This window comes from Delphinus delphis, chromosome 4 (assembly GCF_949987515.2).
Source record: "Delphinus delphis chromosome 4, mDelDel1.2, whole genome shotgun sequence".
Taxonomy (NCBI): Eukaryota; Metazoa; Chordata; class Mammalia; order Artiodactyla; family Delphinidae; genus Delphinus; species Delphinus delphis.
Window position 1 is genome coordinate 57,993,759 of NC_082686.1, and position 27,372 is coordinate 58,021,130.

General features: G+C 38.9%; 1 protein-coding gene and 1 pseudogene across 1 annotated transcript in view; both read left to right on the plus strand.

Moving 5' to 3' along the window:
• Nucleotides 1-27,372, plus strand: part of CD96 (CD96 molecule) — an 86,094-nt gene that overhangs the window by 53,460 nt on the left and 5,262 nt on the right. Inside the window, 2 exon segments of the mRNA XM_060010133.1 lie at nucleotides 16,078-16,145; nucleotides 26,719-26,784. Coding sequence (XP_059866116.1) covers nucleotides 16,078-16,145; nucleotides 26,719-26,784 — 134 coding nt within the window.
• Nucleotides 21,794-23,114, plus strand: LOC132424068 (cytosolic 5'-nucleotidase 3A-like; annotated as a pseudogene).

Here is a 27,372-nt window from a genome sequence, read left to right on the forward strand (position 1 = left end):
TTATGGCATTTACTTTTGATATTAAGCTCTCTCTAAAAACTTAGATAATCCTTACAGTCTGGATCTTTCTACTCCTGGAAGCTTTGAGTGAAATACCATATCCAGTCTGATTCTAACCATTGGCCAGCTCTCCAGGTGAGCACACCTGATCCTTGGCGAGTGGGGGGAATCAGAGAGGAAGGGTACAGACTGAAGGAAGTAGTTCCACAGGGGATGCAATGAAACCACTAATTTATGAGAAAGCCTGTCAGAAATGGGTGGGAGATCAACCTGGAATTAGATGAGATTAGTCCAACACAAATACAGGGGAAGCAGATTAGATCATTTGTAGATCTGGATATTCTAAAGTGAAGAGGGGGGTCCCAGAGAGACTCTGCAAGGCAATGAGAAGGCTATGTGATTTGTTTGTGATAGCAACTTCTGACACCTTCTCTGGTCATGCCGTACCTGTCTTCAAGGGTCAGGACACCTCTGTTGCTGTCTGATCATTTCTGCCTTTATCATATGTATCCAGGCACCGAAAATTAAGAAAAGTAAATGAGTTCTGGGGTCATGGAGAGTAGAATCAGGAAAGTTGCACAGGGGGTCTGGAAAGAAATATAGACTCAAATAGAAGAAAGGTGAGAGACAGATCTTCACATAATGGTCTTGAGCAAAGACATAAAATAAAATGCATGCAGGACCTAGGAAGACAAGCAGGATGAGTGCTGGCAGTGCTTGTTGGGAAGGGGGCTGCAAGTTGCTTAGGTGAGGTGGAACCAGGTGGAGGTGAGCTTAGGTTAATAGGCTATGGATTCGATCTGCGGTCTGAACATCAACAAACATCCACTATGGCTTTTTGAGTATATAAAAAATGTAAGTAAAACAGAAGACCAAATGATGACGACCAGATGATATAGATTAAAAGTGATAATGGTCTGAACTAGAATGGGCATATGTAGAAATTGAGAGTTCTGTGTGTGACAGAAGCCTCAGCAGGGTTGTCTGCCTAAATGTGGAGGAATAAATAAAATATTTTTATAAAACTATCACACAAGGGCTTTCCAGGTTTTCTTTTTCTAGTTATTACCTAAAAATTTTTACCAACTGCCATGATTGTATTATAGTACTGAGCAATAATGTTAACAATGTTTGTTAATACTTGAGTGCCTCTGATGTGCCTGGCACTATTCTAAACTAGTAAATGTATTATCTCATTTAACCCTCCCCAAAACACAATGGTATAAGTACTGTCATTATCCCCATTTTACAGATGAAGATACTGAAGCACAAAGAGGTTAATTAACTTGCCCAAAGTCGTGCAGAAAGTGAAACAACCTAAACAGTCAGCTGCAAAGCCCAAGTCTTACTGCCTCTGAGAGTACATGACGGGTGCTCAATAAATGTCGTTAGACATTGAATAAATCCCTTCTAGTGTGAAGCTGGTATTGCTGCTATGAAAAGGTCAATATGACAGCTATGCCTATATTAATCTTTCCTTCTCTGGACCAGTGCTTTCTGAGAAATGCTGCCTCCAGAAGTGGGGCTGACATTTCCTCAGTTGGAAATAAATTGGAGAAAAAGACCCTCCCCCATTCGTTACTCCTTTTCCTCTCAACATCATTATACTATAATTCTTATTGCCCAGAGTTATGTACAGAATCCATACAAAACCCCAGTGCTCTCCCTTGAATCCTAGGAAATTCTGGACATTACATCTTTCTCACAACCATTCACCTGGGACGGACTTTACAGGTTGTTAAAGAATTTCTCAATTTTTTCCACTCCTGTCACCCATAAGTCAAGGGTAGCCTCCTTGATGACTGACTTACCTTGGTATGTGTTTATTCAGTTTTCCCCCTTTTGGGTGAGGTATGTCTGGGGAAAAGCTATTGGACGTCCTATTCAGTTCATTTCCTAATTATTGAGTGTCTGTGAACACACCACATGATGTGTGATGAGCTCTGTCCTGCCTACTGTCATCTTCCCCCAAAGGAGTCTTGCAGATCCTTTCTGGACTAGTAATCCAGCAATACACATTACCTTTAGTCCTTCAGTGAGCACATGTTCCCCAAACTATCTGCCTTCCATGGGAAAACAGTTGTATGTAGAAATTAAGATTTCACACCACACATCTCCTTTACGTTGACCTGAGGGTCAATACCCACCTTATCCTGACATTGGGGGTTGATGAGGCTGACTTGGATGTGTTTAGATGTATTTGCTGACCTATATTCTTTTAAGTGCAATTTTCCAGTCAATGCCATTGTGGGTTTAAAGCCTCTTTGTGCTGCAGGTGAATGAATGGAGTACAATTACACATCTGTCAAGGAGACTGGGTAGTTATGTCAATAAATGCTATGGCAATAGAATGGAAGGCCAAGTGAAAATATTACTATTTGAGAATATAAGTTAAATTTTCAAGTTTAATTTTACATAAGAATAGGCAAAGTCTTAGACAATTGAGCTTGATGAACTCAATCACTATGACAGCAGCAGCCTGAACTTACAAATAAATTTTACCTCTGTTTTCAGTTGAATAAATAAACTGAACTGGGTAGATTAGAAAAAATAATTTTCTTTTGCCCCATCATTCCCTGTCCAAATGAGCTCTGTTGAATTTCTGCCTAGCCTCTGAAAGAAATTTTAGGTAAATTTTTTCCTTGGCTTTTTTGGTGATTTTCATATAATAAATATTATCTGGTCCCTTTCAGCCACAAGAACAGATTTGTGTCAATAATTTAAAAAGCTTGTCAATGTAATGTCAAAATTGCAAAAGTTAATTCAGTTCAGAACTCCTCTCCCTCCTTCCCACCAACTGTGGGTCTACCTCAGCTGTGGAAGCCTGGGATGTGAGGTTGTGTCTTTTATGTCTCGGGGTGGGGGTGGGGGGGTGGGTAAGGGACAGACATGGGAGATGTCTTTGAGATTTCCTGGCTCCATCCTGTTCTCCAGTCCTAGTTGTTGGCTTGACTGTCTCTTTGGAGATCATATAATGGGGGAAAAAGAGGAGGGGTAGGTAAGGAAAGACCTTCCTTGTCAGGCTGACTGTAATCTGACTTAGGTGCCCTAAGGCTGGGGAAAATAAAAATTGCCATCTTGACCTCATGGGGCACTTTGGCAGATTTCAGAAATCTGTGACTGACCTGTCCCCTTGATGGGCCATGCTTCTCTTTCGGTCTCCTGCGTTCCTCCCCTCCCTGCCTGTTAGCTTCTGGGGCTTTGTCAGCTTGGGAGCTTTTTTGTTCCTCTCAGTATTTTTTCCTGGGTGAGATTTCTTTTTGTGGCATTCTGCTTTGTCTGGGAAAACATGTACCTTGGCCTCCTGTTTGGGGAAGTGCTCTTTTTCCCCAGTATGGCCATATCTCTCTTCTCTATGCACATTTAGCACTGCTACTTAAGCATAGGCTCCCAATGTAGCCTCTTTAGCCTGAGTAGGGCACTAATCCCCTTTGTCCCAAACTCCAGTACACACAGGTCAAGAGATCTGAGTGATGTCTGGAACCCACACTTCATTTGGACTAAGCTAAGGGAGCATATTCTTCTTTCCCTCGTCCATGAAAAGGGACTTGACTCACAGCACCCCAACTCTCTCCAAAGAAATCCTCACCAGGGCTGCTTTCATCCCCTTACATAGCCTTGAGGTGGATGATGGACCAGAACTGATGAACCCATTCTACTCTATCTTCACATGTCCTTCATAGGTGGTCTAAAATTCTACTTTAGAAGTGAGGATGACTTGCCCTGTAATATCATTCTTAGCCTTTGAGACCTGACCTAAAATGGAGGTACAAAGAGTCCCATTTGAAAATTCTGCTCTGCATTATCCGTTAAAATTAAAAGAAATTCAGTGACACCAGCAACAACAAAAAAGAAATTAAGAAAACAACCTCATTCACAATAGCATCAAAAAAGAGTAAAATACTGAGGGATAAATCTGAGCAAGAAAGTGAAATATCTGTACACTGAAAAATATAAAACATTGATGAAAGAAATTGTAAGACATGCAAACATGTGAAAAGACATCCAATGTTCATGGATTGGAATAATTAATATTGTTAAATTGTCCACACTACTCAAAGCAATATACAGATTCAATTCAGTCAGTCCCTATCAAAATTCCAATGGCATTTTTCACAGAAACAGAAAAAACAACCCTAAAATTCGTATTCACAAAGGACACCAAATAGCCAAAGCAATGTTGAGAAAGAAGAACAGAGTTGGAGGTACCACACTTCCTGATTTCTCACTACACTACAAAGATGTAGTAATCAAAATAGTATGGTACATGCATAAACAGACATGTAGGCCAACGGAACAGAATAGAGAACCCAGAAATAAACCCAAGCAAATATGGTCAACTAATTTTCAACAAAGGCACCAAGAATGCACACTGAGAAAGGATAGTCTCTTCAATAAATGGTGCTTAGGAAACTGGATATCCACATGCAAAAGAATGAAATTGAACCCTTTTCTTATACCATACACAAAAATCACCTCAAAATAGATTAAAATTTTAAATATAAGACCCGAAACTGTAAAACTCCTAGAAGAAAACATAGGGAGAAAGCTCCTTGACATCAATTGGCCTCAGCAATGACTTTTTTGATATGACACCAAAAGTTCAGGCAACAACAGCAAAAATAAACAAGTGGACTACATCAAACTAAGAAAAAATTTCTGCACAGCAAAGGAAACAATCAACAAAATACAAAACAATCTATGGGAGAAAATATTTGCAAATCATATATCTGACAAGGGGTTAATATCCAAAATATATAAGGAATTTATTCAATTCAATAGCAAAAAACAAGAAACCACCTGCTAAAAAGTGGACAAAAGACCTGAACAGACATTTTTCCAAAGAAGACATACAAATGGCCAAAAGGTATATGTAAAGGTGCTCAACATCAGTAATCATTAGGGAAATGCAAATCAAAACCACAGTGAAATATCACCTCACACCTGTTAGAATGGCTATCACCCAAAAAATTAAAGATAAGTGTTGGCAAGGATATGGAGAAAAGAGAACCCTTGTACACTGTTGATGGGAGTGTAAATTGATGTAGCCTTTAATAGAAAACAGTATGAAAAACATGGAAAATGGTTTTCGAAGTTCCTCAAAAATTTAAATGTAGAACTATGATTTGATCCAGCAACCTCACTTTTTGGTATATACAGAAATGAAATGAAAGCCACCTCTAAGGGATATCTGTGCTCCCATATTCACTGTACTATTCACAGTAGCCAAGATATGGAAACAGCCTAAGTTCCCATTGATAAAAAATATATATTTATGTATGTGTGTGTGTGTATATATATATGTATGTATGTATATGTATATATATATTATTCGACCTTAAAAAAGGAGATCCTATGATATGCAACAACATGGATGAACGTTGCGGACATTATGCTAAGTGAAATAAGGTAGACACAGAAAAGGACCTACATGATCTCACTTATATGTGAAATCTAAAAAGAGTCAAATACATGGAAGCAAAGAGTAGAACGGTAGTTACCAGGGCTGGGGAGGTAGAGGAAATACTGGTCAAAGTGTACAAAGTTGGAGTTAAGTAGGATTAGTAAGTCTAGAGATCAAATGTATAGCATGATGACTATAGTTAATAATACTGTATTGAATATTGGGAATTTGCTAAGAGTAGATTTCACATGCTCTCATCACACACACACACAAAAGTAACCATGTGAAAAGAGACAACATGTTAACAGGCTGAGTATAGTAATCACTTCACTATGTATATGTCTATCAAATCATCATGTGTACACATATACAATTTTATTTTAAAAATTTGTAAGTAAAATAAAATAAATTCATTGAAAATGAAGCAAACATGATGAGGTGATGGTTTACCCACTGAGATGGTCCACAGAAAGCTGTAGTTCTTGGCAATGGTGTGGTGGATTGACAGGTAATAAACAGAGTTCTAAAAACATGGCCAAGGTGAGGATGCTTGAAGAAAATGCGGAAAGACAAGAGAAAGAAGAAAAGGAAGAGTGTTAGCATGAGTACTGCCTTCCTTAATGCGTTATTAAAAGCAACAGAGGACACTCGGCATGTAAAACACCAGGTAGTATAGTACCCGGCTCATAGTGTCAAAATGTTACGTTTTATTATTAGTTCCGTTAAATCCCTTTGGGAACATGGTAGGAACCCAAGGTAGGAAATAAAGTGGTTGAGAAATTAACCAGTCTGTCTTTGTTTAAATTGTTTGGTGTGTGTGTGTTTGTGTGTGTGTTTGTGTGTGTGTGTGTGTGTGTGTGTGTGTGTGTGTGTGTTTTAATAAAAAAAACTAGAATTATGTATCTACTTCTACTTGAGACGGATTCGGTTGTAAATGAAACTCCCATGATCTTATGAGTGGAGGAGGAAAGTGGGCAGTGAGAAAAAGCAGATATATATAAAGTTGGCCTGAAAGGTCCCATGTTATATCCAATTTATTATATTCCCACTACTCTACTCTCCCCCTTGCTCACTGGGCTTCACCCAAATCGGCCTCTTTGCTGTTCCTCTAACATGACCCGGGTGCTCCCACCTCAGGGCCTTTTCACTCATTCCCTCTGCCTGGAAACTCTTCCCCCCAAAATCCACATGGCTCACACCTCATCTTCTCCCAGTCTTTGTTCAAATGTCACCTTCTCAATGTGGGGCTTTCCATGACCAACTCATTTTAAACTGTAACACCCTCTATCTCACTTCCTGTCCTCTTTCCCTGTTTTATTTTTCTCCTTAGTGTCTTTTAACATCTTGTATAATTGACTTGTCTGGCTTTTCCCCACAAGAAAGTAAATCCCATGAGGGCAGGATTTTTTGGTCTGATTTGCCTACTGATGTCTCTCCATTGCCTAGAACAGTGATAACACATGGTTCTCAATAAGTATTGATAACTCCATAAACCTTTGGGGGTGGGGTAAGGATATTTTCTAAAGTACAAAGAAGAAAGTGATTAACAAGGGAAGGGTTTTAGAAAGAGCAGAAGAAGGCTCCCTGAAGAAAAAGGCACCTGGTCACAGCCCAAAGACTGGCTAGTCTCATGACAGGAAACTAAGAGGTGATGATGGGAGAGAGGAGAGAGGAGAAAAGCAGAGGATATAAAGGCCTTCTGTTTTGAGTGGTTGTGTGTTAGGGACCATGACTGAGCTCTTCCATGGCTAAACCTTGGTTCTCAAAGATTTCCCCCCAATTAATCTGCCTTGGGCTCTCTAGCGTTTCCTTCCATGCTGTTAACAAGGCTAACTATACTTTTTTTTTGTTTTTCGGTACGCGGGCCTCTCACTGCTGCGGCCTCTCCCGTTGCGGAGCGCAGGCTCCGGACGCGCAGGCTCAGTGGCCGTGGCTCATGGGCCTAGCCGCTCCGCGGCATGTGGGATCTTCCCGGACCGGGGTACAAACACACGTCCCCTGCATCGGCAGGCGGACTCTCAACCACTGTGCCACCAGGGAAACCCCCTTTTTTTTAATTTAAAAAAATTTTTATTTTATTGAAGTATAGTTGTTTTACAATGTTGTGTTAATTTCTACTATACAGCAAAGTGATTCAGTTATACATAAATATGCATTCTTTTTTGTATTCTTTTTCCATTATGGTGTATCACAGGATATTGAATGCAAATGAACTTATCTACAAAACAGAAACAGACTCACAGGCATAGAGAATAGACTTGTGGGTGCCAATGGGGAGGGGCAGTGGGGAAGGGGTGGATTGGGAGTTTGAGACTAGCAGATGCAAACTATTATGTATAATGGATAGACAACAAGGTCCTACTATACAGTACAATGAACTATATTCAATAGCCTGTGATAAACCATAAAGCTTAACTACACTTTAAGGCTACCAGAGTGGATTGAATATAATCTTTGGTGTCAGACAGGCTTGGGTTCAGTTCTTATCTCTGCCACCTACTAGCTCTGTTACCCAGGGCAAGTTATTTCACTTCTCTAATACTGTTTTCTTATACTAAAAAAAAACAGAAGTAATATTTTCTAGTTCGCATGGTTATTAAGAGTATGAAATGTAAAAATGCATAAAGAGCAACTCTAAAGCTAAGGTTCACACAGTCCAGTCTAAGAAGTAGGCCGGGATCAAAAGAAGAGTCCAGTGAGCAAAATTAATCTTGAAATAAATCAGTACTTTTACTTGTATTTTTTAATTCCTTGAAGGAGGAAGCAATGACCGAATCAATATTTCTTTTTTGTTGTTGTCATTATCATTTTACCCTTTATTCTCCATTTACATTACAACTGCTCACCTGTCTTCTTTATTTGGCACATAGTAGTCGATGTTAAATAATTAAATTGTTTGGAAAATATTTCTATATTTCCCCCAAATTAATCCACACGGGGCCTCTAGCATTTCCCTGCCTTTCCCTCTCCAGCAGTGAGAGGGATGGTCACTGGGAAGATGACAAGAGTCCAGGTTAAGAGATTGGGTTTTGCTTCCTAATGTCACAAGGAGCCAACCAGAATTAGCTCTTATAGAACATATCTCTGTTTCCCCCATCTGACTCAGAACTGTCTTCTGAGTTGATTGGAGCTGTCTTCTGACTTCATTAAATTTCTGGTGGTAACATAAAGGGGTAATTTTTAACATTAGTGAAAAAGCATTTTAAGTTTTAATAGAAATGGGCTTCAAAAGGTTTCAAATCTCGTCTAACCTCATGGCAGTTTATGAATTAATATAGCAAACCATTTTGTAGTAAGCAGTGTTTTCCTCTAAACCCCCTCTTCTTTCCTGGAAACCAAGGATCATTATTTTGTACCTCTGAACATGTACAAGGTTAAATAACAATAAACATTCAAACTGAAGAAGAAATAAACAACCAGCAAACAAAGCAAACAACTGTCTATCACTGGGTTTGGCATATTACTTGCCTACATAGTATTTCATAATATAAAACCAACTACTGAATGCTGAAGAGGTTTTGCCATATTGTGAGTATAAACATAACCTTAAAACAGAAAAGACAAAAAGCAAGTATGGCTTATTCGCATGCTGAAATATGTAATACAAATCTTTTAAAGACTTGACTGAAAGGAATATGAAAGCAAGTCTTATAAAATGCTGTACTTGATGTCAAGAGATTGGCAGATACATATGTCCTCTTACAGTTACAGAATCTCTAGGTCAGGCTCTAGGAAGGGATTGCTTTCAGAAACAGAAATAAAACAAAAGAAAACAGCTCAGAGAAACAAGCAGCGTTGACTGCCACCAGCGTGCCACAGGTTGATCACTGTTCTGCTGCTGCTGAGGCCATGGACGTGCACTGTGACAACACTCAGTTCAGTTCAACACACAGAACAAACACTTCTGAGGGCTTGTAAAGGCCCAGCCCTGGAATAGACAAGTACCACACATTACTAATACTAAACCACAGTGTGTAGACCACCCCAGGGCCTTTGCACTTGCTGTGTGCTCTACCCTAAAGCTCCCACAGCCCCTCCCCTGCCTCCATTCTCCCTCTACATTCCTCAGGGCAGCCTTCCTGGGACTCTGACTAGGCCTTCTCTCCTTCAAATGTTCTCATGTTTGGATTGGTTTATGTGATTCTCTGGTTAATGTCCATATCCTCCATGAACTTAAACTCCAGGGAAGCTAATCATTGTATCCCCAGTGCCAAGTACAAGGCCTGGAAGATAGAGGCTCCCAAATGCTTGGTGAATAAGTGAAAGAATGTAGGCTGGGAGTAGCAAGAGATAACAATGTTGAGATTGTTAGAGGTTGTGTCATGTAATGCCAAGAGGCCTTAACCTTGAACCATCGTGTAAAGCTATCTCTGGCTGGCTTCAGCTCTGACTTCTGCACGATGGACAAAATTCCAGATTAAAGGGATCATTCTTTCAATAACCTATGCAACTTGGCACAGACCCTTAGGCCAAGACCAAAACAAAATTCAGCTGGAGACGAATAAGACTGAAATGACCTTGGGCTCCCTCAAGATAGTGATAGCTGTCATTGATCCCTTTGTTCCCAGAAGCTATGGCACTGATTCAGCCCTCAACAAACTCCACAGGCCTGCCTGTGAGAGGAAGTGCAGAGCTGTTATCTAAACCAGGCAAGAGACAGAGTGAGGCAAAGATCAAGGCAGCATTCATGCCCGAGGCAGTGTTCCTCTTCCCATGGTCCAGGAACAACACTCGCTAGATGGAATCAAACGAATGAATTCTTCCCCTGCAGTAAATCTGCAGTAAGTAAGGATTTATGTCACATTATTTTCTGACCTCTAGAAGAGAACATTTAAACAGTCCTTTTAATACAAATGAAATTCCCAGTTATCATACTTCATCAGGATTCCAGTGAATCCTGCCAGGATTAAATCATATGTTACTAATCAGTGCTAGCACCCAGTGTGGGCAATTGGAAAATGTCTGTTCCTTCTAAGTAAAAAGTATTTTCAAAGGTGGCTGGCAGTTGCATATTAGACTGAGATTTCTAGGTGATGGTGGTAGCTCACAAATATATACAAAGTTCTCTGATTTTTGCTTCCTCGTTCTTTTTCTTCATCATCATCGTCACCATTGTTATGATGTATCACCACTGTAAAACCATTCCTTTCTGCTTTCACTTACTAAGTCACTTGGTGAACACTGTGAAGGTCAGTTCTCCCAGTGAGTGGAAGAGAGTGGGGGAGGGAGGAAGAATGAATGATGCTTGCCAATGGGAAGGGAGATAAGAGATGAGACTATGACTGATGAGACTATGACTGACAATGAAAGCCACACTTTCTCCTTTACAGGGAACAGAGTTCCAGAGTAAAGGGATAATTCTTTCTTTTATCCTTCTGAGAATTGTTTAAAACGTGGGTAGTCTTTGTTCTTTTTCCCTTCCCCTCCTCACTTCCTCTTTCGCCTTTTCTTCCTATATTAATTAGGAGGAGCACATCATATCTCTCAGTATCCCACGGTATCCAATGATTACTTATGGCTAGTTTTCTTCTACGCAGTTTTTACTTTGTCTTGTACGGTTACGAGGTAAACTTACAAAATTTAAAAAATAGATAACTGAAGAAATTATTGCAAAGAGGGACAAAGATAAAGCCATCTCGATGAGAGAAAGAAATTCAGATTCACTCTGTGATCCATAGGTTCTTAAAATCGTAATGAGCCAGTTGCAGAGAAGCACAGCTGCTCTTGATGCAGAGACTTCCTGGGCCTTCCTCTAGAGGGCGTGGTGGAGCACAGCCAGCCAAATGCTCACAGGGAGTGAACAGCGGCTGACCTCCTTGCTATTCGACTGCCGGCCAGGGTGGGCCAGTGGGAGAACGCCAGGGCTCAATTCCCTAAGAGCAGTTCTGGGGTGTCCAGGAATGTTATCCCAGTACTCAGTTTGAGACAATCTGAGCTTGCCCTACAGCTACTTCGTGTATCCTGCCACCAGTCTTTTGGTGCATTTTTTCCTGCCATTTGTCTTGATGAGCAGTAGGAGGCAGTGAGCTGGAAGTTACAGTGACTGCACGAGAATCTGAGCCACGGGGGCTCAGTGAGGTGGAAGAGGAGAGCTGCAGGTGACTCTGCCAGTAGGCATCAGTCTGCCATCAGAGAGCTAATGCCCAGCACGCTGCCGTTCTCTTCACCCCAGACAGCCCTTTTCTGGTGCAGCCTTTTGGAATGTAGTTCTTGACTTGGGCCAGCCTGGGGAGGGAGGGATTGATTACCTGGAATCAGAGTCCTTCTAGAAAGACCAAGGAAAGTGGGTCAATGGTAGAACTCATCAGGAGATTCGTCTATTGCTACGATATGCTTGTGTTTTCAGCACCTGAACTAAACTGCAGATGACCTGTTATATAACTTCTAAGATTACTTTTTAGTGCTTACCTCATGCCAGGCATTCTTCCATGAGAATTCATACAGTCACCCTATAGAAAAGTACTGTTATTTTAGACACGAGGAATACAAGAAAGAGAGACAGGTCCATAGACTTTACCAAGATCATACATTTAACTTAGAACTAAGCGAGGCTTCAGCTCACGGTATCTGGCTCTGGAATTCATGCTTTTAATAGCTAAGCTACACTGCTTTTGCCCGTCTCCAAGTGGTTTGCAAATCTGTCTCTTAGGCTTTGTATGCAAGTCTAATGCAATGGCTTCCTAGCAGTTAAGAGCTAGAAGGGAATCTGTCTTCTTGGTAGCATTTGACTGCACTGACCCAGCGTTTGGCACATAGCGCTCACTCACAAATATTTGCTGAATTGGACTGACTGGCCCTGCGTCTGGAAACCCTCTGTCACCTTGGCTTCTCTAAGCCATAGCCCCTGGCTTTCTTCCTGCCTCCCTGGGGTCCTCCTTTTCAATCTCCTTTTCTCCTGCCAGTACCTTACATGGAAGTGGTCCTCATCGTTCCATGCTAGGCCCTCTTCTCTTCTGCCAGGACCCATCTTCTTTGGCACTCTCAGTTACTCCAATTACTGTCTACGTGCTGATGTCTCACAAATACTCATTTGCAGCCTAATTTTACTCCTAAGATTCAGACTCACATGCTCAACCCTGTGGAATTGAATGTCTCATATGCACTCAGAATCAATCTGTCCAAAGTTTATTTCATCTTCGTGCCTCTTGCCCTTCCAAAGCTATTTTTTCTGTTTATTTTCTCAGATAATGATGCCTTGATCCAAAAATCTGCCCAAGCTGGAAAACTGGAAGTTATTTTGACTTCTCTCTCTTCCTAATTTCCTACATTCAGCCATTTACCAAGCCTGTAGAGCCCACACTTGAAACCTGTCCACTTCTCTTCTTCCCCACAGCCTTCACGCTATAGTCCAGGCCACCCTTCACTTACCCTGGGGTCAGAGCATCTGTTAAGGACTAGTTGGATATTATTCCTCCGTGGAATCTTAAGGATGTAGCTTCTTCTTACTTCTCTATCCTCGTCCCTGTTCTTCTCACAGAGTGCCTTCAACATTCTGATCGGGCTTCAGTTCTCTCCCACTTTTTCTGTCCACACTGCTTGGAACATTCTGCTCCTTGCTTGCCCCCTTTCTCCAATTTGTCTGGCTAATTCTTGTCACCCTTCAAGCCTAGTTGATACGTCACTTCCTCCAGAAAGCGCTGAGCTCACATGTCTTCGTTGTTTATGTGTTCCTCCTCTGGAATCCCACAGCACAGTGCATTTTCTCTACCATAGTACTTATCTTTTACTGCAATTCTCTTTATACTATTTGTGAGGGAAAGAAAAACTACAGTAACAACAAATTCCAACATTTCATTTTGTTTGTTTATACTTGATATAATACAAATTTATTTATCCTAACAGAAAGAACCAATAAAAGGACAAGCAAGTAGCTGAGTGCTCTGTTCTGTAACCCATGCTGTGGCAGCCCTATCACATTTAAGTTGTGGTTTCCAAGTCACTCTATGTCATAATACCTGGATAGTACATGAGGGAAGATCATGGAGGATCAAATGTGGGATATTTTATAGGACAAGCCTTGAAGTGACAACCATCACTCCCACTCACAGTCCATTGCCTGGGACTTGGTACATGGCCACCACACCTAACTGCATAGGAGGCTAGGAAGTGTAGTTTCTCTGTACCAGAAAGAAGAGGACTGGGTTTGGTGGCCAACCAGTAATCTGCCATATTGACCTTTATTCTCACTAAATTGTATACTCCATAAGGGCAGGGGCAAAAACTCTCATTCTCTGTACTTTGTCTCCAATACCAGTACATAGTGGGAACTCGATAAGTATTTGTTGGATAAATGAAGCTGTGCATATCCTGTCTTTAAAACACTTTTTTCTGCCCATCCTGCTGCTGGCTGCCCATTTTCATTCCTCATACAGCATCACGTGAGACAGCCTATGACACATCTCCCCGTATCTAACTGTATTCATGGAGCTGGTGGGTGGTATGTCTTTGGTGTTCATTGGTAGGCTACAGTGTAAAACGATTGTTGTTGGTCATCTCTTATGTGAGCTTCTTATGAACCACAATGCCATTTATTTATTTATCTTATATATATTTCTTTCAGAGATTTGATTACCCGTGTTTTCTATTTAAGGCATGCCCTTTCCCAGAATCGAGATACCTGGGAAGTTGCCAGGCTATTCACTACTAACTAAAGCTTGAGGGTGAATGAGCACATTGGCTGCCATACTGTAAGGATATTGTTGAGAATATTGTACACATTTTACAGTATCTTTTTTATAAAGACTGGGGAGAAAATTTTTTTAATCATAATAAAAAGAATAGCTGTGTTTCTCTTAAAATTGACTGTATTTATCTTATAATGTTCACCAATGGCATAACATACACTTATATATATATATTTATAGATATTTGATTTTTTTAAAATTTTCTTTATTTTTGGCTGCGTTGGGTCTTTGTTGCTGTGTGCAGGTTTTTTCTAGTTGTGGCGAGCAAGGGCTACTCTTCGTTGCGGTGCATGGGCTTCTCATTGCGGAGGCTTCTCTTTTTGCAGAGCATGGGCTCTAGGCGTGCAGGCTTCAGTAGTTGCAGTACATGGGCTCAGTAGTTGTGGCTCATGGGCTCTAGAGCGCAGGCTCAGTAGTTGTGACGCACGGGCTTAGTTGCTCCGCGGCATGTGGGATCTTCCCAAACCAGGGATCGAACCGGTGTCCCCTGCATTGGCAGGCAGATTCTAAACCACTGCGTCACCAGGGAAGTCCAATGGCATAACATATACTTTTTATTTCTTAGCATTGTTACTAGAAAGTTCTGACCAAATGTGCAGTCCATATCTACTAAGAGAACACTACATCCAGAAATGCATTTTATGTAATATCCCCAGTCAGGTTTCAACAAAACTCAACATTCTTTTTCTAACTTCATTTTTCCTTGCCCTTGTTTTCTCTTTCTATCCACTTCTTTTATCTTCTTGCACTTACATATTTATGTAAGCCACCATGAACATGTTTTGGAACAAAGAAGAAATACATATAAATAAAAATTCTATTAAAGATTTGTCTTCCCTAGAGACATATCAACATGTTTCAGTGTGCTGTGGTAGGGTATTTTTCTTCTTCAATCTACCTTGCTTTATATCCAGAGATATTTTCAAATGAATATGAATTAGTCTTTCATTTTGGGGGGAAGGGAGGGAGGAGAATGGGAATTATGATGGCTTATAAAGATGGAGATGATTTTGAAAGCTAAGAATTGAAGTAAATATGAAACCATATTTAGTATGTGAAACTATTATATACAATTGTGAAGATTCACTACAAGATAAGTTCCATGAGGGTGAGGACCTTGTCTTCATTGTTCATTGCATGTCGAATAGTCTTGCACGCAGTAGACGCTAAAACAACATATTTTGAAAGTGTGAATATTGGGTGTATAACCACAAGCATAGAACTTTTGAACTCAGTTTCATAATTTATAAAATGAAGCCATTAGAGTATATATTCACTAAGATTCTTTCCAACTCTTAACACTCCATGCTCTACGTGCCACCCTTGTTAAGCATAGTGGCATATTTAAACATGTGAAAGTAAATACCTATGACAATTTGGGAATATTTTTTCAAAGTAGGTTATCCAGCTCCATCTTCAACAGCCCTTGTAGATGTGACTACGTCGACTCCAAATGTCACCCCTCCAAGTGCTCAAAGTGAGTATAGCAAGGCTTTCCTCATGTGACTTAAAAGAGACAACACAACACTACAGCTATGATAATATTGAGGTTTGGGCAAAATGCTATCTTTTTTTCATTTGATGTTGATATTTTTGTTTTGAGTTACTCTGTGGCGAGTTATAATCTGGTGACTCTATATTGATATGCCAATCACTGTAATCTTAAAAATATGGGTTGGTGATTTGTTATTATATTGTATTTTTCATTTGTCATGGGATTTTTAAGGTAATGTTAATCTTGACAATACTCCCAGTGATCTGAGTTGGTGACAAGAACAGAAAAAGAAAGAAAATCAGTGACAAGTTGGCATTAAACATAAACTACAGACTTTTGCTTATTATGCCAGCCAGTGTTCCTGTGTAGCAAAGCATATTTTCAATTTCAGATTTCCCCAAAGTCATATAGTTTAAAAATTCAGCACATCAAAGTAAAATTAAATTACAGCCTTACAAGAAAGTGGAATTCTGAAAATTTTGTCTTTCAACCAGCAATTACGACCTGACTACCTGAGGCTTCAACTACTCCTGGACCTCCAGTGGGAAAGACGCCAAATACTGTAAGTGTAACTGTGAGTCCCTTGGAGTACTCTGGGCCTCATTCATTTACCCAACACATATATTGAACAGCTACTGTGTGCTTTGTTTATAATCATATTAACAAATATTTACAAGGCATTGACAATTTTTAAAGCATTGTTGTAGTTGCTAGGGATATATCTGTAAACAAAACAGACCTAAGTTCCAAAATCTGGTGGAAGAGAGACAGACAAATAGTGATAAGTGATACAGAAAAAATAAAGCAGAGAAGGGAGACAGTGAGAATCAAGGGTGAGGGGGCACTGCCCTTCTAAACAGAGTGGTCTTGAAAGGCCTTACTGAGGAAGGCAACATCTGAGTAAAGTAGAGATAAAAAAGCAAACTATTAGTAGATCTGGGGAAAGAGGGAACTAGCTAGAATATGCATATCACTAAAAAAAAACGAAAAGAGAGAGCCCAGTGTGAGGCACAGAAATGGTTTGTTACTTGTCATCTGACCAAGTAGCAGCAGGGTCTGCTGATGCTGCTTTAGCAGGTATTGACAGGATTTGAAAAGGAAATATACTGCCTCTTAGTGGTACAAGACAAAGATCAGCATGGTGGGAAGCAGCAAAGGATGTGTCTAAAGCGAAGAGAAACCTGGATGCCACAGGTGCAGGACTTCTGAATTTAACTCCCGGGCCCTTTGCCACAGAGTAAATGTGTATGTCCTTTTTAAAAAGCATTTAAGTTGTACATTGAAAACCTCTAAAAGTCTTTTATACCCACTGGCTCAGTCAGTCATCTCACTGTTCCTAAGGAACTTGTCCTTAGGAAGTAAATCAAAGAGAGAAAAGGAACCTGTGTAATATCGCTCTTTGAGCATAATTTATTTATTTTATCTCTTTTATGGATGTCAGGTTCACAGATTTCGATTAATCACAATCTTTAATTCATGACACGGTTTCATTCTTAGTCTGGGCATGACGCTCTATAATTTAATGTAACACAATTCTCTCAGCTCATACGTTGATAATGTAATAGACACTCATGAACTCAGTACCCAAATACAGGAATGAAAAGGCAGTATCAGAAGAGAGAGCACACAAAGAGATCCATAAGGCAGTGTAACCTAGATGTATGTCAAAGCTGGCATGCAGAGTACCGTAAAAAGAAGAGACTGTTCAGCAAGTGGACCCAGGAACATTGATTTTTTATAAGAAAAACATGTTAAAATGCACTCCCACCATGCACAGTACACAAAAATAAACTCCATGTAGTTTAAGATATTTGTGTCAAAAAGCTAAATATTAAAACATGTAATAAAATTAGGGTGAACTTCTTCCTGGCTTTGGGGTAAGAAAGGGCTAAAAAAGAGACACAGGGCCATAAAAACAATTGAAAAATTAGAATACAATAATACTAAGAACATTTTTTTCATCAAAAGACTCCTTAAAGACAGTTTAAAACAAGGCAAACTATAATCTGGGAGAAGATATTTGCCACACATACTTGAAAAAGGATCAAGAATATATAGTTAGCAAAGGTTCAAAACTTTATATCAAGAATATATAAAGAATGCCTACCAACCAAGTTTTAAAAAGACAAAAAGCAGTAGGAAATGAACAAATAGGCACATCACAAAAGATGAAACACAAGTAGCTAGAAAACATGTAGAGATTCTCAGCCTCTCTAACAATCAGGACATGCCAGTGAAGACTAAGCTCAGGAAGTCATTTTACACATAATCAACTTGCAAAAATTAAGTCTGGAATTGCCAAGTGTTATATAGGATGTAGATTAATACAATTTGTTATGTGTTGCTAGTGAGGGTATTAATTGGTACCATCTCTTTCCACCACTTAAGCATTATGCTTTATAGCTGAAGAGTTTCATAGCAGACAATTCAACACTTCTACTCCAAGATAAATACCCCCCAGAAAACAAGTTATTACATGTGTCCAGGAGATATGTACACAAACGTTGGGGGGAAAACACTACTCATAATAACAAAAAAACTGTAAATTATCTAAATGGTCATAGTTAGGAGGGTGGATAAATAAACTGTTATATAGTCATATCATAAAATACTATGGAGCAATGAAAAATGAGTGAACGGCAGCCACGTATGACAGCATGAATGAATCTTAATAACACTGTATTGAGTCAAAAAAGTAAATGCCAAGTGACAATATATGGAATGATATTTTAAAGTAAATTTTATTTTTTAAAATTTTAAAAATTTTAAAAATTTTTATTGAAATAAAGTTGATTTATAATGTTGTGTTAGCTTCAGGTATACAGCAAAATGATTCAGATATATATAAATATATATTCTTTTTTCACATTCATATTCTTTATGAGATATTGAGTATAGTTCCCTGTGCTATTCAGTAGGTTCTTGTTGATTATCTATTTTATATATAGTAGTGTGTATCTGTTAATCCCTAACACTTAATTTATCCCTCCCCTCTCGTCCCCTTTGGTAACCATGTTTGTTTTCTACATCTATAAGTCTATTTCTGTTTTGTAAATAAGTTCACTAGTATCATTGTTTTAGATTCCACATATAAGCTATATCATATGATGTTTGTCTTTCTCTGATGTTTGGCCGGCTTACTTCACTTACTATGATAATCTCTAGGATTAAAAGCAAGTACAGCCAAACACTATATGGCTTAGACATAATAAGTGATAAAAATTTAAAATATATATAAGTAAGTGAATAATAGACAACATTCAGAACAGCATTTGCTTTTGAATGGGCATACAAGGGATGGGACAGGGAGTAAATATTTACAGTGTCATTTTTAATAATTCCAAAATCTGTGTGTATGTGTTGGGGGTAGGATGAGATAATAACTCAATGGATATTATGAAGCCAAACAAAACAATAGCCAAAATGTACTAAGCTACATAAAAAAGGGTAGAAGCTGGGAATTTTTTACCAATCAGATATTAATTGATAATAAAAAGCATTAGACTGGGGATGAAAGTTCATACTTAATAGATTAACATTTATCCTATGTTAAACATAAAATTGATGTTAACATAAAATTGAGTTGTTTATAATAAACTATGCTGAAACTCTACCTACACTAGTTGTCACCCTTTATTCTGGATACTATAATACAAGAAAGTTCCATGAGAGTGTTTTTTTGTTTGTTTACCTGTATCCACAGTGCCTGAGATAGTGCATGGTATTGAGTTGGTTCTCAACAAATATTGTTGAATCAATAAATGAATTAATACTTCTTGGTTACAGGGAAGGTAGATCATGTGACAATGGGGATAAAAATTTATTGGACAATGTTATAGGAAAAAGCTGAACTCCAACTTAAATTTATGCTATGATTGCACATAAATTATCCCATATTTTAATTAGCATCTGATGTTTTCCTTTGTTTATTTGAATTATTTGATTGTCTACTGAAATTATGCTAGAATGTAAGATACACAAGAACAGGGACCTAAGCCTTTTTCTGTTGTTCACTGTAGTATTCTAACATCTGTAATAGTGGCAGGCAACAGTAGGTGCTCAGCGAATATTTGTTGAATGATTGAAAAGGTATGTGTACATTTGGGCAAGGAAGAAAACACACACACACACAGTGAAAAGAAATGATCTGTTTAATTGAAAGTTTTGAGCTTTTTATTTATTTAAATTGTTATTACAATAGCATGTGTGCCCAGAATAAAATCCTTTTTACCCCGTGCAGCCCATCAATATGAAGCATAGAGGCCACCCAAGGTACTTTTTGCCCCAGAAACTAGAAAATTGAAAGGGTCTTGCTTGAAAGTGCTTCCTAATTTACACAAGTATATTCTTGGTCTTTTCAATAGATTTCATAATGAAATGAACTATTGTAATCCTTCACATTTTCTGTCCTTCCCCACTTGAAAACTTCATCTATCCTCAGACATCTCTTTATCATTCTTACCATAAAAATAGCCTTAGAAATTGTGAAATCTAGGAAGGGACGCTAAAACCCAACAAACAATTTTTTTTCCTGGCAGTGAAAACCCACTTTTTTATTTATGCAAGAAGATCTTGTTAACCATTTGCCATTTTTCATCCATAAGCTTAGAGAAAAAATTCCCCACAGTGAGTTGCTCTATTTATAATCATTCACAAAAACACATTAGGATCCAACGAGTTAATATTGATTGCTCAGTCCCAAACTGTTTTTGAAACATGTTTCTACTCATTGGATTGGACTGCAGTGTGACATCCAATATTAGATGATGCATTTGGCAAGATTTGTGTCAGGCACAAATCTTTGGTAATGGGTAATGGGATTGGTAATGGGATTTTTTCTTCCAATATGTTTATTTCAATAGATTTATGAAATGTTCAGAGGGAAAAAAAGAATGATAATGGATGGATTTCTAGTGAAATAAACCCACTAGCAGTGTGTCTAGGGCCCTTGCTATTTATGAACACATTCTATGGGATATTTGCTTATACATGCATTTTGTATAGCTCATATATATCTGGATGTCACAAGGAAGTTCTGAGTACATTGCATTTACAATAAATTTATTAGTGTATGTTTTAATATATTCTTTTGTTGTTATTTTGTTATTTATTAACTTGAAGAGGTCTTGGCTGCAATTCAAGAGTGCTGGAGTCTAATCCTAGTTCAGCTTCCATATTTCCTTCAGTCTAGAACAGTAACGCGGATTTTACTGTAACCATCTATGAAATGAGGATACCAAATCTGAACTTCTAAATACCCAAAATGTATGAGCTTAATAACAACCTGGGACACACTTTCATCCTGACACAGGTGATCAGGCCATGGAGGAGAAAACTGAAGCTTAATTACTTTTTTCTTTCTGGTTTTTCCTGCCATCCATCTGGCCCAGTGGAGCCTAAAGCCACGTTGAAATCAGCTTGTCTGTCTAAGTTAGGCAAGCAGAAAAATGATACGAGTCTCCATGAGTCCCTAAGCCTCCAATGTATCCCATTACCAAATCATCAAGTTCACTGTCACCACATGTACGCACACACACACACACACACACACACACACACACACACAGGCCTCAGAGTACCTCTTGTCGATCTCACATGAGGTCTTTATTCTGTTCTTTGACCTTGCATCCCATATTCTTCAAAATTTATGTATTCTTCTTAAATCTTACAAGTGCATTTCTTATCCTGTCCCTGGTCCTGGCTGTTTCTCCTCAAGTTCCTGGTAGTGGTGCCTAATAATTTCATAACAACCCCTTTTACTTTCCATAGGCAGAGGGTGATGGAGAAGCTAGAGTTGAGGAGTGGAGGGTCAATGGCAGGGACACAGCAATGCCAGGACCTACAACGATGCTGGGCCCTGTGTCCGGCTGCACCATAATCTCTTCAGTCCCTCCGTTCCCTGTTGGTCAGGATGCTGATTCTCTAAACTCACCATTCTTATCTTCAAATTCTAAAATCTTATATGTCTCAGATCACATCTCTTTCCATTTTCCTTTTATCTAAAAAACTGTTCTGCTCCCATTCTGTCACCTAATTCCTCATTAGGTCAGCCTCAAATTAAAGATTTAGTCCTCTGATTTAAAATTCGATCCTCTGTTAAAATACCAATTTCTGGGGGCTCCATGTTCTTCACAGTTAGTACACAAGCCCCACACTTCCAAAGCTCGTAAATGTCATCTTTGTTAGGAAGAGCATAAGGGGGTCCCATTTATGGACTAAGTGATCATGGCAAGAATGGACACAGTAGCTGGTGCCAGTATTTGCATCCTGATGGAAGAGGTGATGCTGACCCAGTATATATTCCCCTTGAAGGAAAAGTTGGGGCAGAAGACCAAGATCAGTGACATCTCTGTGTCCAAGCCCTGCATCTATGATTATTGCTTGCCACCCTATGCCTTTGTTCTAGGACAAAATTAAGGGCAGAACTCAAGAGTGTCTTAAGGAAGATTGGTTACTCAATATAAAGTCTGTACATGTAAAAATCATGCCAGAATTTTAGAAAAGTTCAGTTTGCCTCAAGAACCTATAAGAGTACCAGAAATTACCTGTGATATTGTCAAAAGAGGAGCTGCCAAACCAGATAATTATGGACTTTTATATGACAGTAAGGATTTTCCTACAAAGGGAAAGATGCCTAACATGTCATAATATTATTGAGAACTGTAAGCTGGTTACAAATGAATGTCAAAAAATGTTATTGCAACCCTGGGCTTCCCTGGTGGCGCAGTGGTTGAGAGTCCGCCTGCCGATGCAGGGGATGTGGGTTCGTGCCCCGGTCCGGGAGGATCCCACATGCCGCGGAGCGGCTGGGCCCGTGAGCCATGGCCGCTGGTCCTGCGCGTCCGGAGCCTGTGCTCCGCAACGGGAGAGACCACAACAGTGAGAGGCCCGCGTACCACACACACAAAAAAAAGTTATTGCAACTCAAGGAAAAAGACAATGCTATCAAAGTGATCTTGTTTTTACCATAAAAGTACCCTTTTATGGTAGAATGGTATGCTAAGTTCACAGAGTCTCCTTGTCGAATAACCTTTATCAAAAGCTAAATTTAAAGGAATTGTGGAAGAAACTGATGTTATGCTAAAGGAGGGATATAAGAATATATTTGAGAAACTCTAACTACACCATATCCCTATGTTCATATTTTCGACCAATAATGGTGACGTACTTAAGGATGTTATCCATCAAGCTGGTGTTTGTCATCCAAATGTCAAAGTAGTGTTCATTCATGGATTTTGATGAAAATGTGTTCTCAAAGAATTTAAAGGAGAATTAACCTATATATTTAACAAACATGATGATACATGAAGAACACAGAATATTTCAATCAATTAAAGGACAATAATAATTTAACTCTGCTGAGAGACTCCCAAGGAGACTTAAGAATGGCAGATGCAGTAGCCGGTGTTTAACACATCCTAAAAACTGGATATCTAAATGATGGAGTGGGTGAGCTTTTAGAAAAAGTATGGTTTTAGTGAAAGATAAATCACTGGAGATAGCCAGCTCTATCTTACTGAGGATTCTATAAACTGGTATTCTTCAGGAAGACCTCTCTCCTATGGGAGCAGTTAATACAAGAACTGCCCATCTCTTAATCTTGCTGAAACGCTCTTAATTGTAATATATTCTTGCTCTTGAAGTTTTTCCTTTACATTACTGAAATATTTTCAGACATGTTAAGTCTATCAGCTGGAAGCTGCTTTTTCTTCGCCTCTCTCAACACACTTTCCTCTTTATTTCTTTTTAACAGATTTTGAAAAATCTTAAAGCCAAAATCAGAAAAATAACTCCCTAGTTTTCCAAAGTGGATTTTGTAATTCAATTTTATCACACATATTTTGAGATCTTTTTATACTTGAAAAGTTTTCAGGAGGCCAACAAGAAATTTTATGAAATGGTCAAATAATTTACGTGATTTTAAGTTAAGTATTGCCAGTTCTGCAATTTGGATGGATCATGCTGATGGTATTACCATCTCCTGAAATTGTATTATGTTTGGTTTTCTTGTTTGGAGAAAATCAGAATTGGCCAGAAAAGACTGGCGCTCTGTATTTAATGAAAAAACAGTTGGTATCCACATGTAACTGATCATTACAGGTGTTCTATATTGACTCGCTGATAATAAACATAAAATAGAAAATCTATTTTTAAATACCCATTTGTCTCAAGGTGATAGCACTTGTTAAACCATTCATATCTTAGCATAAATTAATTTATCATATCCTTTCTTGCAAACAGACTTTGAAGGCATAAGAAATAAAGGCATCAGGCCCTAAAAGTAGGAAGTAAAGGAGACACCATATTGGGCAAAAAATCCGTAAGGTTATCCAGAAGAAACTTCCTTCTTCATAATTTTACCTAAATCCAGGCCTGGCTCCAATTTCTTTTTAGTTGGTTTTGCTCTGTGTCAATCAAACTCCTGGCTTAATGGCTTAAACATTAAAAATTGGCATTAAAAAAGTACCCAGTCCATTGTCATCTATAGACCTTGGCATTCTGTCTACAACAAAAAGGATCAAGATCACATGTACAGGGTCATAGAACTATATTGAAGATAAGAACATCTCCCAGACCTAGACAAACTCAAAATAGCTATATACAAAATCACCCTAACCTGGGGGGTGACCCCAAGTGGAGCAGCTGTCACAGACTGTCTTGTGAGCAATCCCCAGAAAGCAGTGACTTTCAGCTCTTCCAAAGGGCCTGGTAACATACCTTTGTCGGCAGCTGTAACTGCTACTGGCATCTAGAGAGAAACCAAGAAAGGGTCAGGCTAAGGGGGGTTTTAATGTTTGTTTTATTTTATTTTGGTTTTGCTTATTGTTTTGGTCTTGACACAAAAGAAAGCATTCAGCTTGGAAAATCATGTATACTAATGTTTTAAATAAATGAGCATAATGTTTTTCTACTGATTATAACCATATACTACTGCAGATATTTTACTTTACATTACATTATAGGCATGTTATCAGGTACAGATATGTGGAGTCTGCCAAGAAGTGGAACTTTCTTGCCAGAGTTGGAGAGCTAAACAAAATGAGTTGATATATCTATTTCAAAGGCCCTATGTGCTGCTGGAATTTGCTGCCATCCACTCAAGGGGAAGGTTTGCCTCTGAATGTATCTAAAGGACTCACCCAGAAGCTAACAAGTCCTGTAACCACAGGGGTCTGATTATTCGCTGTTGACACTTCAGTTTTCATGGTCAAACAATAATGTCAGCTTACCCTTCAGACTATACTACAAAGCTACAGTAATCAAGAGAGTATGGTACTGGCAAAAAAAAGAAATATAGATCAATGGAACAGGATAGAAAGCCCAGAGATAAACCCATGCACATATGGTCACCTATCTTTGATAAAGGAGGCAAGAATATACAGTGGAGAAAAAGACAGCCTCTTCAATAAGTGGTGCTGGGAAAACTGGACAGCTACATATAAAAGAATGAAATTAGAACACTCCCTAATACCATACACAAAAATAAACTCAAAATAGATTAAAGACCTAAATGTAAGGCCAGACACTATTAAACTCTTAGAGGAAAACATAGGCAGAACACTCCATGACATAAATCACAGCAAGATCCTTTTTGACCCACCTCCTAGAGTCATGGAAATAAAAACAAAAATAAACAAATGGGAGCTGATGAAGCTTAAAAGCTTTTACACAGCAAAGGAAACCATAAACAAGACGAGAAGACAACCCTCAGAATGGGAGAAAATATTTGCAAATGAAGCAACTGACAAAGGATTAATCTCCAAAATTTACAAGCAGCTCATGCAGCGCAATATCAAAAAAACAAACAAACCAATCCAAAAATGGGCAGAAGACCTAAATAGACATTTCTCTAAAGAAGATATACAGATTGCCAACAAACACATGAAAGAATGCTCAACATCATTAATCATTAGAGAAATGCAAATCAAAACTACAATGAGATATCATCTCACACTGGTCAGAATGGCCATCATCAAAAAATCTACAAACAATAAATGCTGGAGAGGGTGTGAACCCTCATGCACTGTTGGTGGGAATGTAAATTGATACAGCCACTATGGAGAACAGTATGGAGGTTCCTTAAAAAACTACAAATAGAACTACCATATGACCCAGCAATCCCACTACTGGGCATATACCCTGAGAAAACCATAATTTAAAAAGAGTCATGTACCACAATGTTCATTGCAGCTCTATTTACGATAGCCAGGACATGGAAGCAACCTAAGGGTCCATCAACAGATGAATGGATAAAGAAGATGTGGCACATATATACAATGGAATATTACTCAGCCATAAAAAGAAACAAAATTGAGCTATTTGTAGTGAGGTGGATGGACCCAGAGCCTGTCATACAGAGTGAAGTAAGTCAGAAAGAGAAAAACAAATACCGTATGCTAACACATATATATGGAATCTAAAAAAAAAAGTGGTCTGAAGAACCTAGGGGCAGGATAGGAATAAAGATGCAGCTGTAGAGAATGGACCCGAGGACATGAGGAGGGGAAAGGGTAAGCTGGGATGAAGTGAGAGAGTGGCATGGACATATATACACTGCCAAATGTAAAATAGATAGCTAGTGGGAAGCAGCCGCATAGCACAGGGAGATCAGCTCCATGCTTTGTGACCACCTAGAGGGGTGGGATAGGGAGGGTGGGAGGGAGGCGCAAGAGGGAAGAGATATGGGAACATATGTATACGTATAACTGATTCACTTTGTTGTAAAGCAGAAACTAACACACCATTGTAAAACAATTATACTCCAATAAAGATGTTAAAAAAAAAAAAGTCCTATTGGTATCTTTTCTTTACTGAAGGCCACTGTAACACACCTGGGCTTTCATTCTTTTAGCTCCTCTGTGGGATAGACATGAGAACAGTCACAACACACCACTCTCTGGGGCTGGAAAAACCTCTCCTAGTGTTTTCTTCCATTTCTTCTTCCTGCTTTAAATGGCTGTGATCAAAACCTTCCCTATTAGAAACATCTGGACCACAAGCATTCCCTCAACTCCCACTTTATTTTGGGACCTTCTAATGTGTGCTGAATTTTTAGGTTCAATTAAAGGTCAAGAAGAGACAATAAAATAATTAGTCTTATACAGATTAACTTTTCCATTATCTTCTTCCTTTAGCAGCTTCATGGATGCCCAGTGAGACGTACAGTTCATCCCCCTCAAGGGCAGGTTCGACACTTCATGGTGAGCACTTAGGGAAAATTTCGTGTCAGGGAAGGTTGTGGTCTGCTTTATTTGATCAGAGGGGAAAAATGAGAACGAAGCCAATCTCAGGTATTTAAAAGTGCATCTTGATGAAAACGACAGTGATGATAAAAATGACAATGGATGGAACCAAAATTCTTCCCAGTCACTCAAAAAAGGTAGAGAACAAGTCTTAGATTTGTCTCTATTTTATTTCAAAATGAAATCTACATAATAGCATTTGGGGGCCAAATCCATTAAAGTGCATTTTAAGTTTTAATTTTCCATTGGAAAATGGAATGATTTGTTGACATGGATTTGTCTACTCAGATGTTGCAGAGGAATTTTTATTGATCTTATCAAACATATTAGAGTGGGAAGAATCAGTCTTTTGACCCATTGGACCTCTGATAACCTGGGCTACTATGGGTAAGCCTCATCTTCCCATGACACCAACTTCAGACATTTTCCCATAACCACTTCTCATGGAGATTCTTTAGCAGATATTATTTTGTTTTATGTGCTGTATTGTTTCTCTTTGTTTTCTTTAAACCAATAGGAAGTTTCACTCTTTGGTAACTGTTAGAT